The sequence below is a fragment of the Glycine max genome, chromosome 5 (genome assembly GCF_000004515.6).
Source record: "Glycine max cultivar Williams 82 chromosome 5, Glycine_max_v4.0, whole genome shotgun sequence".
Taxonomy (NCBI): Eukaryota; Viridiplantae; Streptophyta; class Magnoliopsida; order Fabales; family Fabaceae; genus Glycine; species Glycine max.
Window position 1 is genome coordinate 1,893,614 of NC_038241.2, and position 14,941 is coordinate 1,908,554.

Here is a 14,941-nt window from a genome sequence, read left to right on the forward strand (position 1 = left end):
TTATTTTAATTGGGTCTTGTTGGACCACGGGCTCATTTTCCTTTTTAAATTTTTAAAAAAATACCTTTTTCACTATGGATGCCAAGCTGCAATCCATGCTTTTGGCGTCCGCCATTGTACAATGTCGTTTTATAAAGAAATTTGCCCGGCCATAACGCCATGACTGCAACTATAACACCATGGCCAAAATTTACTTACATTGGTTGTCAGCTGATTCAATTAAAACCAGCACTATCTTGGGGATAATTGCTCCAGACAAACCAAATTATGGCATGCTAGACTAGATCACAAGTCAAGCAAATGTTCAAACTTCAAGTAGACATTAACTAGTAAATACATGGATATCAAACAGTTATTCCTCGAAAATTTCTAATCACTTGACACTTTTCTAACAACCCTTTGAACATTATAAAAATAATTAAGGGTCCAACCTATCATTATATATTGAGATATGATTTCACGCAGATTCAAATCTTTTGATTCTATTTTCTCATTGACTTTAAATATTGAGTCCTTCCAAGTGAATCCTCCACTATTACAGTCACCAGAAATCATAGTCATGATGGAATAATCTCTCGTGTCCACCACAATGTTCACGACTCCTTGGCAACCACCGACTCGTCATCAACTCTCAATTTCATCCTCAATACAAGACCAAATATCGGAAGATTCCCACAAAATAGTATCCAATATTTGTTAGCCAAAGGGAAAAAAAATGGGAAACCAAAAAAAAAAAAAACTATGACCAGTGGTAGATAAAGCAGCAATTCAATCATTTAGGCAAGTTCCTTAAATATTCTAGTTACAACTAAATGTTACCACTCAAAATATACATGCAGTGCTGCACCAGCATTGTAGCAAATGAAAGTGTAGCTGCGCAAGGCACACAAAACTACGAGAAATAAGCAATACTCCAAGGTTTAGTTACTCAATATCTACAAGGGAAATCTTTTTCTGTACGAGTAAGTTGTTCTAGAAGATTTTTACACCTAAAGTAAATGGCACGCCTATGCAAACTACAATGATTTAGCAGCACCTTCTATGTAAGCGATGGCTTCCACCTCTGAAAGCTGTTCTCCATCTACCAACCCTTTTATTAAGGTGTTTGCATACGCTTTATTAGGGGCACGCAATGGTAGCTTCCCAGATTTGAAACGTTCAATATCAAGAAGAGAACACCTGGTTAAGGTAACATAATATCATGCTCATACAGATCAACATTTAAGTCACCCAAATACACAACAAACGATAATTTGATACTCACGTCATGGTAATTACTGGAATATCCAGCTCCTTTCCTAAGTAGACAACATTGCCATACCAAGCACCCTGCATGACATTATCAAGAAAAAGTCATGACCATTGACGCCCACACCGAATAAAGTAAAAGAGGAAATAAAATATATAAACTAATTGCTATCAGAAAAATGAGTAGGGACAGGGGATAGATACCTTGACAACCTCCAGAGAGTGGAACTCCTTGTAAGAGATAGCATTCAGAGTAGTTATATCAAATAAAGGAGAGCCCGCATCAAGGCTTAAACCATTTTCCTGAAACAAAATATCATTGAACTGCTCTAGCCTGTAACAAATTTGGACAAGAATGTAAAGTCAAGGCCCTCTGGATACATAAAAAATCCCCCAAAAAATGAACTGCTCTAGTCTGTCATGCTCTGACAGGAAAGCTTTGAAAAAGACATACTTTCTGCTAATAGAAGCAGATTTGAACTAGATAAGTTTGCTTACGAAATTTTGTACAGGCACATATAGGTGTTGTGCTGAAAACTTTTCTCAGGATTAAGAAATGCAACGCCTCCCATACCCCATGAATGTGATGAATCACGACCAAAAAATATATGACAAGGGAAAGTCTTCCACAGGATCTCTTTTGGCAGAGTTCTATTCACTGAACCAGAACACCCCTTCTGCATACCTTCCACCTGAATGTCATTTCTCAAAATCTTCAAAAAAATATAACAGACAACAGAAGAAACAAAGCTACAGAAAAGGAAAGAATGAAATGAAAGGAAGGCTCTAAATTATTTATAAACTGAACAATCAATAGATATTCATCACCCTAAAGCCAGAAAGCACAAGACTTAATGTTAGATAACCGAAATAACAAAAAGTGCAATAGCAAAACAAGTCACTGGCCTAAACAACTCTGCCACATCAGGGTGATGAAAATACAATTTCAGGACCTCACAAAGAGAGTAAGAACCCTCCATAACTACTAGCAAGACTGCCAAAATAACTGCCTACCTCAACCACTCCACCCTCCTAAAAACACCTCTTCCTTCCCCACTAAGACACATGGGCCCTATAACAAACTTCCCCGTAAATATTGATCCCCTTCTTTCTTTTCTCATACACTCTCATCCCTTTTAGTCATATTTGGCTTTGCCCCCATCCGAAGGCCCATCTTGTTCATGCCCAACTAACTTGCCCAATTCTTTTGGGCTAACACTTAATCTTGTCAGAAAGAGAAGTTCACTTTTTATAGTATGAATGCAATCACCTACAAGTTATAATATACTATATTCAAATAAAATAAAATTTCACGGCCAGCATACCTTTCCCTTAATAGATATAGATATTTGGCAGCATTGTGAAAAAGTGGCAAAAGTAAACAAAAATTAGCTTTCCAAAATTTGACCATAAATGCTGATGGAAAGATTGAAATGAATCAAAGATAAATCATTTGATTTATAGTTGTATTTTTTATAACTAGTTTATATATTTATAAAATGTTTGTGACAGTGCCCCATAAATCGGTAGTTTTCTTTAAAACTGAGTTTCAATCCCTATACAAAGAGACCATTATTTCAATACGAAAAAGCAATATGACTTGAATGTTGCATTACCTGTCCACCTGCTAGGTAGCAATTTAATCTTGCCTTCCACATATTTGATCCATATGAGGCATACCATATATAAACATTTGACAATTCAGATCGCCAAGTACTAGAAACATCAGTATCTTCATCTGCATCAAGCATACAACTTGTCAAATAATAAGTGAAGAAACATCAGATCGCCAATGTATTGCACCAACTCCAGTGGATCCAAACCCAATCCAGAGGACCAAAAAGCAACAATCTTATGGAACACACCAATGGCCAAAACTTAAGGAGTTAAAATTATATTTTGTGGAAAAAAATATAAAATATAACATTTCAGGGGTGTTTCTCCAATTATAAAAGATATCTAGGGATCATGGTTACCAGCATCAACTTTCAGTTTGGAAAGTGGTTTTATGACATCCTCAAGAAGTTCAACAAAATTTTCTGAACTTGGTGCACCCTTATCATCCTCAGCCTCAGAGTCAGAGCTTGAGACAAGAGTATGCTGCAAAAGCCAAAAGAAAAAAAAAATCAGCAAAAAACTTAATGAGTATTTGCCCACATAGAGGACGAAATTAAGATACAATAACACACAAAAAGGAATGGATACAAGATATACAAAAATTAGCAAAAGGTGTTTGGAATTTTAGTTCCTCCAAAATTATGTACAATTCCACACATGCATGACTCATTATTATCAGATCACCATACTTTAATGAAAACTGTAGCATAACCAAAAATGTCTATATTTGGCATTCATACATTAGAAAAGACAGGACTGTTAATCATTTGATCAAAAAACAAAGTTTCCTAAAAAGGATTACTTAAGTCTTGCACAGTAACTCCATTGCCAAGAGACTTTTCAAAATAAGACAGCTTTCTAATCAAAGGTCATGATTTGCTTCAAATTGGGAATGCCAATAAAAATTTGCTAATTACAAAGAACTTAAATATGATTTACAGCAATCAACCTTGACATTCAAATTGTAGTTCTAAAGAAATTACAAATTACAATAACAACAACAACAAGCCTTATGCAACTAGGTGAGGTCCGTGAAGATGAAATTACAAATTACACAATAAAATTCCTTAAACACTATTTGATCAGTATTATTTAATCTTTACTTCCCATTTATATAACCTGGCACAGAACTTTAAAATGATTTATACCGAATACTAAAAGAAACAATATGTATTACATTAGCTAAACTACCTATGAAAAAACAAGTATTACAGAAAGGTACATTACCGGAGGTGGTGCCATTTGTGAGATTAACTTTTGCGGTAATTCACATGCAAGTGTAGGCCAAAAGGGACTTAACTCCAGGAGAACCTGCAAAATACACATGCCACTTTAGCACTAAAAGAATCTTCTGTACGTCTTAAGGAGCATAAATCTCATCTGTATGGTAGGAAAGAAAAGAATATCCTTCCCCCACCACCTGGGAAAGACAAAAATAACTTCTTTAATCTCCCTAAGAGGGACACAACCATATATCAGTATCACATGTTCTTACCGCTTTAATCACACGCCACGTAGATTCAAATGGATAGGCCTCTGAGGATCCAATAACAGGCTTGTCCTCTAGCAAAACTTCCAAGCAGGCATGCATTGATTTTGCGATGGAATCAAGGTTATATCCTCCTTCTAAAATCAGTACAATCCTACCTTCAGCAAAATTCATCAACTGAAAAATAGAAAGGAAAAAACATACATAACAGTTACGGATATGGTGATCAGCATATTAAAACTGTCACAGTTTTTTTTTCTTCAAAATTTAAAATTAATGAGAAGTACTATATATTATAGTATTATATAAAAATTAAAAAAAATGGAAGCATAATTGAAGAAAAATAGTATAGAGAAAATGAAGGAACAAGAAAATAATCAATATACATACTTTTAAACCTACATATTTAGTTCAGTTTTGCCCATAACTAATATTATCTTCAAATATAACAGCATTGTTTTAGCAAGAAAGTAGCATACTAGCATTAAAATAAACATATGAAGGAAGTAATCATGAAAATTCAATCTTTAAAAGTAACCTTCTCTAACAGAACAGAATAACCAAATGGTGTGACACGGCATCCTCCCAGAGGGTCACCAACAGCTGTTACATTTAAAAAGCTAAGTCATTATTACTTACTACGCTTAAAAAATAATAAATTACCATATCAACTGACCCAAATGCTAGGATCACTCCCATCTTACAAAACAAGTAAACTAGACTTCAAGAACAAAGTCTTGCTAAAAATCCTTGAAAACAGTATAAAGAACAAGTGATCCCCACTCCCAAAAAAATAAAAGAAAATCTCAAATTTTACAATGACAGACCTGCATCAAATCCAGCAGAAACTATAATTATGTCTGGATTAAATTCTTTAGCAACAGGAAGCAAGATGTGGTCCCACACTGCAAAGTAATCTGCATCACCACATCGCCCATTCTCCCAGGGGACATTTATATTATATCCAGCACCTGCTCCTTCTCCAATCATGGTATAAAATCCATCATCATTAGCTGGATAAAAACTCCCAAACTCATGCCTGCATAAATAGAAAAGTTGATATGATTGAGGATCAAGTGATCAACTACAAATCTTAAATTGGAAATCCTTCTGAGACGGTACAACAATTGACAGAACCAGAAGAACCATAGCCAACAAAATTTTACAGATTTAGATTTTAGAAGTACTAACAAATCATTACGAGATCACAAACCAGTAAAACTGACAAGAAAATAAGTGAAAAATACTTAACACACCTGTGAACGGAAAAGAATAAAACTCGAGAATCATTCCAGAACATTTTCTGAGTACCATTTCCATGATGGACATCCCAATCAACAATTAATATTTTCTTCACACCTAATTCTGGCTGTCATGCAGACGGCAAAACCAAACAAAGGTGTCAATAAAGTAACCAATGGTTAAATTAAAGGCTTAAAACTTTGCAAATATGGAATTGGTAGTAGGTGTTACGTTACTCACTCTTTCATCTAAGAGATATCTTGCAGCAACTGCCACATTGTTGAACAGACAGAATCCCATAGCTTCATTTTGTTCTGCATGATGACCTGGAGGCCTAACAATGGCAACAGCAGAATCCAATTCCCTGCTTGCCACTCTTTCAACAACCTATTTGTCAAAGCATCTTCAGTTAGGTTCATAAAGTTTTTATGAGTAAGACACAAAGCTTATTTTAATCAGATTAAGCATAAGGTCCGCAAAGGGTTAGACATATTGCACGCAGCACTACTGCCACAAAAGAAGAGGCAGCTTTGCAAGTAGAACCTATGTCCACCGGGCCACCAAGAGGGAGAGAGAAGATATACAGAAGCAAAAAACATTGCTCCCTCTGTCAAATTATAACAATTTAATGCATTTAACAGAAAAAATCTTGGCCACAGATATAAACATTATCAAGTCCAAATTCAATAACAGTTATTAAATTTCCTTCTATGCAAATCAAAGTAAGACAATAACAGGAAAAGCTTCAATGATCTGAGATATCAAACATAATCACCGCTATCAACATGACCAACGACAATAATATAAATTCGAAAACTGAAATCGCTCAATAATGCAGTATATTCACGTTTAATGAACAACACAAAAGTCTCATAAGTTCGCTGTAAATATGACCTCTACTGCAGAGCCAGCAGCAAGGTACGCAGCTTCCGATGAACCTTCATTAAAATATATGGAATCCAATTTTGAGGCAATCTTATGCCTCCGCGAATTGAACTGCTTTGAGCTGATGTTCTTAATCAGATTAACATGATTTTCAGAATGCACTAACAGTAGATGTTTGTCCTCAGCTTCTTTGGCCTCCAAAATCACGCATCTGGAACACGATTAAAGCAAAAACAACAAGATTATGATTGAGAGCAACAGAAAAGAGATTTTGCGACGCGAAACCCTAAAATGAAACGAGCGAGAATTTTACCGTTGGGGAACGCCGGTGCTTTGGAGTTTGTTCCAAATAGCTCTGATGCGATTGGGGGTCTCGGGATGGTCCTCGTCGTCTGGTGTGTGGTGCTTGCACATCCTCTCGTCGTAGAGTAAACCCACGCGGCGCTGACCGTTGACACTGCTTTTGGCGCTGTTGTCGTTTTCACGTTCCATGGTTTCTCACTCGGCTGCGCCTACTTTTTTGAGTTTCTAATTTCTGTCACTCTGCTACTGAAGTCTGAAGCGGTGAAGCCCCTGCATTCATGCGTCGAACGAAAGGAGAAGCGAGAAACGAGTGATTTTGAATTCGAAACGCGATTGTTTCCGGTTATATGCCTTTTTCCCTTTTAATTTCCCCCCATTTCTCCTTCTTCAAGGGAAGACAGAGAGATTGTTTTATTGGCTCAGGAGCTCTTTCTTACACAACTATCTGTCCCTTCGGAATTCAATGCTAATGAGTCACCAGTCACCATTTTTTATTGGATAATTATTGAATAAATAGTCTGTTTAGCCATTATGCTAATAACTTAGTTCATACGTTTTTTTTATATTATTAATTTAGTTCATAAATATACAAACATATTTTTTATACGCACAAATCCAAAAGTTCTTAAGGGTAAATGCACTGAAGTCCATAGCAAGACTTGGTTGCAAGGTGAATTCGGTAAATCCTAGAACAAGAGTTAGAAGTAATGTGATAACATATTAATCCAATTCAATAAGTGTAAATAATCACCCCAAAGTTAAGTCATTGTTTGTTTTGATGCTGAGAAAATCAATGACTGTATTTAATACTTATGATTATGAAAATACACGTAATGTAAATTTATGGCTATAACTCATTCAAACAAATAGTAATTAAAAGTTTAACATTACTTTTATTAAAATTAAGAAAAAAAAAAGATTATATATTTATAGTGTAAAATTTTTTACACTATTATCCCATCACAATCTATTATTTATGATCAATTCATTTTTATAATAATTATTTTAAAAATCATATTAACATTGATTTGTTATTAGATTACAGTATAAAAGTGTTTTACACTATTAGTGTATGACTTAAACTCAAAACTAATTTTATCAAACTTTAAAACAAATTTTTATTAAAACTAATTCTATCAAGCTTCAAAACACTGCATATGCTGTCAGGAATGCATTTACAAAGGCCAAGATGCATATTTGGGCTTTAGGTCTGACTCCACAAAAACAAAAGGCCTACACGATTCCGCTCTACACGGGTAACGCTCCAATAATAATAATAAAAAAAAAGACCATTATTTGCGAATGGTTAAGGATTAAGAATTAAGTCTCATTACTCCACATCTACAGAATTAATCATTCCCTTGAATCTTGATGCCACTAAAACAAAAGGCCTACATGCTTCTCGCTACATGACTAAAGCTACAGAAAAGTTTGACATAAGTGTTTAAAAATCCAGAGTTAACTTTAGTCTTTTCCATGGTTGTAGGTTCAATTTCTTTGAATATATTAAAATCTCACTTGGTGGACAATCATCCCTAGGAAAATCCCCAACGTTTAACTTGCATCTGGATAAAACTATTTACGTTGCAATCTAGGCTTGTGCAATAATCTTCTAGATAGACTTCTCTGATAGTCTCAGCATATCATTGATGCATGTTCAGCAATATTATAATTAGGGGTGTCTTCCCAGTTCTATCATATTATTGATAAAAAAAAAAGTAAAAAAGATTAAAGTGTTTGTATTAAAAAATTTCAGTGGTAGTAAAAACATTTTAATATAAGAAAAAAAAACAGTTGTGACAAAAAAACAGTGACCAATATACATCCGCTGCACGCTGGGGAAGATTCGGCAACGTGATTCAAATTTCAATGAACAAAAGTAAGGTACAAGTGAATTAGCAACCCATGTGCCAATAAACAGACATGCGGGGACTGCAAGAGAAACAAACGAAAACGCTGTGATGTACCAACAATTGTTCATGACACATGAGCAAGCACCAAAGATACCGTTTCGTAAAATGGAGAAATAAAGTAATTATATTGGGAAGACAAACATAAAATTATTAGAGCAATCAAATGTTAATTGGGAAACACTCCAAACTGAAGCTGACAAGAGAATCAAAGAACAGCCCATATGGTGATTTAAAAAACAGACAAATTCAAAAATGGTGTGCCATGTGATCACCATGGATTTTTCATGCTGATTTGTATTGTGCTCCCTACCCTAATGCTTCCAGAAACAGCTTATTGACTGGTACCACATTTTGTCGTGCTTTTGCTTTCGGCAAATGATTATACAGCTCAACATTTCAATTATAAGGAATTAAGGACCACATACTGTTTGACTAGCACTAGACTAGAGGTCAATGAGAAACTTAGTATTTCACATTACAAATCTACTTCCTTATTAATAGTGTTTTTTTTAATATACTTTCGCACATTCCAAAAATAGCTGGATTGGCATTCAACATTGTTTATCCAAATACACCTTAAGTCCGAAACAATTGGGCATGATTTCTATTCATTGAAAGCACAAAATTAACGGTTTATAGTTACGTTAAAAATTACATAGCATTGGTGTCACTAGGTCCACCCTTCCATCTCATTGACAACGTTATGTACTTCTTCGTACAGAGCTTAAGATTAAGAACAAGTGGAGCCAAGTTGTTACCATATTCAATTAATTAATCAAAAAACCAATAGCTAGTGGAAGGTGGAGAAAAATATTATATAAGAACCCCAAAAACTAACGTCCCAAGTTCAACACCTAGAAAAATAGCATTCACATTAATACAGTGAAATAAGGCATTTTGCACCATATACCCAGGTCAAGCCATTTTCATTCTCAACCCCAGCAGAGCATCATGAAGGCAGAGATGAGGGCGATCGCGATCGAGAAGAAACTACTGCTGTGAACAAATCTAATGCCACCGTGACTTTCATCGTTCATGCCGGATCCTGAAGGTCCCATGCCACTGCCAATGCCTCCTAATACTCCAGGTGTTGTGCTGTATGGAGTGGTACCAGTGGTGGTGCCGGTGCCAGTGCCGGTGCCGGTGCTTGTTGATGGAGTTCCAGTTGTAGGAGTAGTGCCCATTGTTGGTGTAGTAGTCACAGGAGTTGTACCAGTGCCTGCAGCGCTGATAAGACAAAGGAACGAACCAATACTCAGTCACATGTGGTGTCTCAAACGTTCTTATAGCCAAAAAAACCAAAAACACAACAGCTAACTGGCACACTAGGGTTTGGGTAGGTAGTGAAGGCAAAATTATTATTCCATGGTGTACATGTTGTTGATCACATGTATTATGAGATCTCTCGACTAAACTTTACCTCACATGCAATCATGTTTTTTCAATTTACAGGATACTTAATGACGTATCACATAAAAATAAAAAAGTAAATGTTAACCAATAAGTTAAGGACACCATTGTCTTAATCACAATAAATACTTTTTTCTTTCAATTCTTTAATCAATACCCTTTTGACACTTATTTGCAAAATCCAAAATTATGTAATAATTTCTGACCATGTAATAATTTCTTAGTGGAATCATAACTTCAATCCTCATTACACACAATAACTAACTAACAGTACATGAATGACAGTATACACATGCTACCAACTATTTTGAAACAACAAGTTTTGGACTCAAAACTCGTTGACACTTTTCCATGTGGCGTTTTGGACTCAAACTCGTTAACTCAATTTGTCGATGTTTAATGCCCATTAAAAGTTTACAAAACCTACAGCTGATCTACTACCAATATTCATTCTCAATTCTCAACTACATTTTTTTTAAGTTGATAATAACTCCAGCATAAACCATGTTTGATTTTTAAGGACATCAATATTCCACATCAGAGAACATCTAGTATAAAGATTTGCTTTTTAAAGCATTGTCCTTCCCTTCAGCTCACGGACAACAAAGAAAGTGTGGACTAGAACTGATAGTTAATTGGCTTTGGTAAAACATAGGTCTTGGGTTACACAGCACATACCTCTACATAAGTCAGTCCAAAACCCAACACAATTTTTTTACTCTATTTTAATCTTTCGTACGACATTATTTTTTTACTCTACCCTCTCAATTAAAAGGAGTACTACTGTATAGAAGGACGAAAGAAAAACAACATTAAAAATGTGCAGGTTAAAAAAGAATCTGAATGGAGATAAACTAATGAAAGTGATGGATGGGCAGCAAGAATGGTCATACACAAAGATAAAAAAATATCTCGACTTTTCAAAAAGTTGATGATGGCCCAGATCTCGATGCAAGTGTCTGCTTCATCATCAACGATCAGATTTCAAAGTTACTGACTCATGAGAAATGGGAACAAATGAACAGTTATCCCAAACTGCTCAGTGCTCACCCAAACGCTGTCGTCCACTTATTTTATTTTTTTACTGTAACTATAATAAGATAAATAACATTCTTGTCTTGTTATTTTTCTATTGCCAAAAAAAAAAGGCGAAGCAAAAAGCACATGATAAGAGAGTTCAGTTGGGACAAACTCGTCATTTCCAATGATATTGGTCATATTTTATTATTTGAAGGAGATACAAACTTTACTAGAGGCTAGAGCATCGGATCCCAATTATTGCAGCATCTTAAAGTTCAGTGACTGGATGCAACGGCTATAATCACCAATAAATGAGCAATATGTTGCAGACATCAATAATGAAATTTGAATATTGTCAAAATGAAATGAATAAGAAGGTGTTCTTCAACGTTGGATTGGACCACATGTCAAAGCAACATTAAATAAAACAGAGAAATTAAGAAAATAAATTTAAAAAAAAAGTGAGATTTAAGGCTCTAGAGTAGATTGTCTTCCTAAAAAGGGATTGGGTGGATATGTGCCCACGAACCAATCAAATAACAGAATTTTTTCTTTTCTTTTTTTTTCATTTTAAGAAAAAAGAGGGGAGATACCCGTCTAATAAAGGAATATTATAAATCAGAATAAAAAAAACCCTATTGTGCATGTACCCAAAAAATCACTATTGAGCTGAATTAATTTTTTTAGCTCCATCTTTTTGCCTTCAACTACACTGCTCAAAACTAAGGATATTATTCTGCTTTTCAGTTTTTCATCATCATCTGTACCGATTTTCATTTGTGTTATCATGGCGGGCTTTTACATGAATAATTATTTGAGTAATGTTTCTTTTATATTTTTTTTACGCCACTTCCATACTTTTCTTTTACAAAAGATTAAAAGAGAAAATTTGAATTTTCCTTTACTTTCTTCTATGATAGCTAAAATAGAGTACGAGAGTACGAGCGTAGCACTGATACTTTTTTTTTAAAAGTGGTAGTACTGTTGCTTTAGTAACAGAAAAAAGTGGTGAAAAAAAATCTAAATGGGACATGCTTCCATACATACAAAAATAAATCTGGTCTTTATTATCGTCGATTTTAATAATAGCATGGTAAAAAACGATAAATCTAAGTTTAAATCTAAGTTTAAATTTAATTAAACCAACAAAAAGTTGATTACGATAATAATAAAAAATTCCAAGGAATATTACTTTTATTTTAAAGACTAAGGGTTTGGGGATTGGACGCGCTTGGGGGATGAGAGAGGCGCGTGAGGGAAGAGAGTGAAGAGGTTCTGCCAGTGGCTCCCGCCATGGATGGGGTGTGTTTGGGAGGTTTAGGTTGAGATAGAATAGTGGGGTTTTTAGAAGAAGCATTGTTGATAGTTTTTGAACAATTATTTAATCTATTTCTAACTTACTAACACTCACAACTGAAACTGGATTTAATTTTTAATAATTTTAAAAATGGAAACAGAAAACCATCCCGAACCGAACAGGGCCTAAGCTATTTGGTTCACTTACAAACATTGTTTACTACCGAACTACAAAGCACAAGACAACCTCCTCTATATGCTCACAAAAATATTATTACTATTACACTACCACAGTGCGAATATGCCTATCGCAAAGCAATGTCCCCACTTCAACACAAAGCCTAAAGAGAACTCTCTTTTGAAGATAATAACCAATCTATAATAACATATGCAAGTGCCCCGCCCCCACTATTACTATTAATATGATAAACAAAAGTAAAAAAGTTCAACACTAACATCACCAAGTTTGAAAACCAAACAAACACGTTAAAACTTTAGTCGAAAAGAGAAAAGATAGGCATATTAAACGAAGAGAAAAGTTGAAGAAGAAGAAGAAAATGATGGGTGGATCAAATACACACCTGACGCTAGAAGGGTAGACACAACCGCTAGAGCCTGCTCATAAAAAAAAGAAGAGAGAAACAGATAAGAGGGTGAGCTACTAATCTACTATTATTGTTCAAAGGAATATATGCCATGATAAAAAAGAAGAAAAGAGAGAGATTAAGGATTTACTGGGGTCAGATGCAGTAACAGTGGCTGTTCCCGCAAACTCGCATGACCCTTGAGCTTGACCCTTCTTTTGGAAGTAGCTGTTCACGGCGTAGTTACAGTGGGCCCTGACGGTGTTGGGCTGAAAACAAGGCCCGTTTAGGTGAAGAGGGTTACAGTCAGCACCAGCTCCACAAGCATAGTCTAACGTCTTCTGCAGGATCGCGTCGCTTCCATCCTTGCAAACGCACCATGTAGCACCTACAGCAGTTTTAACAAAAGGGTTTAGAGTAAGTAGAGAAAAGCTAATATTTTTTGCATTAGTAAGGGTATACATGGTTTGAAGAGCAAAAGACACATGAATCTACCCTAGATGTTTATAGACCATGTTAAGAAATGCGGTGCTTTTATGATTGTAACGTGACTAAATATGTCCCTAGCGAGGAGGGAAGTTGATTCTTTGAAGATATTGTGAGAAAATAGAAAGGAGAGAGAGAGAGATAGATAGATCCAGTAGTTAAAATATGGAAAATGGAAAAGGGTTTTAACTATAAAAAAAAAAAAAAAAAAAAGTGATACTTTGAAGGAAAGGAGTTTGAAAGAAAAGCATACTTGAAGTGCCGGTGAAAGCCAGAAGAAGAAGTGCTAGAGCTAGAGCAGCCATGAGAATGGTGATGGGTTGGGACTGAGGCAGAGATGGTGTTTCGAGATGGAGAGAAAAACGTGGTACAGCTATCACGGAGCAGAGAGTGAGAGTGAGAGAGAGGAGTGTAGTAGAATGGTGGGTGCGTGACAGAGTGTGTGTGATCAGATGAGAATAAAAGAGGACAAAATATAACACAGAGGAGATGGAGATGGTAAAGTTGTGTAATGTGTTAACGGTGGGATGATACTTGGCCCCCTTTCGTGTCGGCTTGTGAATGCTTTTCTACTTTTGCAATTTCACTCATCACTTCACTAGTATGTTTGGACAGAAGGGAAGAAAAAAAAACAGAGAAAATAAAATATAAATATAAATGTGTCTTTCATTTAGTTGAAGAAAGGGAGAAAAATTAACCAAAAAATTTTAAAAAGTTCCTCTCATTTTGTTTTTAATATAAATTTTAAATTTTTTTCCCTTCACTACAACCGGTGGATATTACTGTACTAATGTTGTTAATAATTAATAGTAAATAATAAGTAGTGTGTTTGTAGTCACGCTCCTCTTTTCTTTACCCTTTATCAAGGAAGGACAAATAGTTTCATAGAGACTCGTGAAAGGCTAACAGGGTGAGGAGCCTAAGCAGTGAACGGACCTTTCGCCATTTCTTTTGTCATTTATGCTACCATGGCATCCAATGACTATGTGCACGGAGGGGGCAAATTAAAGGGGTTTTTGAACATTTTATTGACTTCTTGGTTCTTGCAAAGGTCCGGTCAGAGTTGCAAAAATGGGAGAAATTTAACAGTAATACTGTAATTAGTTAAAATTGGTAACTTGTTTTAAGCAATCTGCGAGAAGATTATGAAATTGTACACATTAAAGAAATTTTCTAGGTTCAGTCTCACTGTAACATATAGTGTATATATTTTAATTATGTCAAGTACTAAGTTGGAAATAAAAGATTTACTGTTGCACGCCTCTTATTATCGGTTCTTTCGACTAGGTTAAAATTTTAAAGCATCACATGGATATATGTTCTATGCACCTTGGTCCCATCTAATTCAATGTCATCGCTAGTTGTACTTGGGGGTTGCCAGAAGTAATGACAGGAGTCTGGACTAGTGGACTCCGAACTATACACTGCTTCTCCTTTTATTAATTGAA

The 14,941-nt window shown here is 35.3% G+C and overlaps 2 protein-coding genes across 2 annotated transcripts; both read right to left on the bottom strand.

Moving 5' to 3' along the window:
* Window positions 1-752: 752 nt before the first annotated feature.
* On the bottom strand, window positions 753-7,295 carry HDA6 (histone deacetylase). Its single transcript, XM_003524585.5, has 14 exons — window positions 6,795-7,295; window positions 6,491-6,692; window positions 5,837-5,983; window positions 5,611-5,723; window positions 5,182-5,393; window positions 4,893-4,957; window positions 4,361-4,531; window positions 4,093-4,176; window positions 3,225-3,348; window positions 2,865-2,986; window positions 1,747-1,940; window positions 1,453-1,582; window positions 1,265-1,329; window positions 753-1,179 (listed from the first exon to the last, which is right to left on the bottom strand). The coding sequence occupies exons 1-14, from the start codon at window positions 6,971-6,973 to the stop codon at window positions 1,017-1,019; spliced, it is 1,971 nt and encodes a 656-aa protein (XP_003524633.1). The 5' UTR covers window positions 6,974-7,295; the 3' UTR covers window positions 753-1,016.
* Window positions 7,296-9,602: 2,307 nt separating this feature from the next.
* On the bottom strand, window positions 9,603-13,925 carry LOC100500078 (uncharacterized). Its single transcript, NM_001249559.2, is given in 4 exon segments — window positions 9,603-9,924; window positions 13,005-13,038; window positions 13,159-13,395; window positions 13,747-13,925. Coding segments are annotated over 4 exon segments (618 nt in total). The 5' UTR covers window positions 13,799-13,925; the 3' UTR covers window positions 9,603-9,629.
* Window positions 13,926-14,941: the final 1,016 nt, after the last annotated feature.

What these genes read in the sequence shown, in the direction of transcription:
- HDA6 (XM_003524585.5), bottom strand. Translation starts at nt 6,973, where the DNA reads ATGGAACGTGAAAACGACAACAGCGCCAAAAGCAGTGTCAACGGTCAG. An exon ending in ATTCTGTTCTGTTAGAGAAG is followed by an intron (nt 4,532 to 4,892) that starts GTTACTTTTAAA and finishes TCTATTTTTCAG; the next exon opens with TTGATGAATTTTGCTGAAGG. An exon ending in ACTCTCTGGAGGTTGTCAAG is followed by an intron (nt 1,330 to 1,452) that starts GTATCTATCCCC and finishes AATGTCATGCAG; the next exon opens with GGTGCTTGGTATGGCAATGT.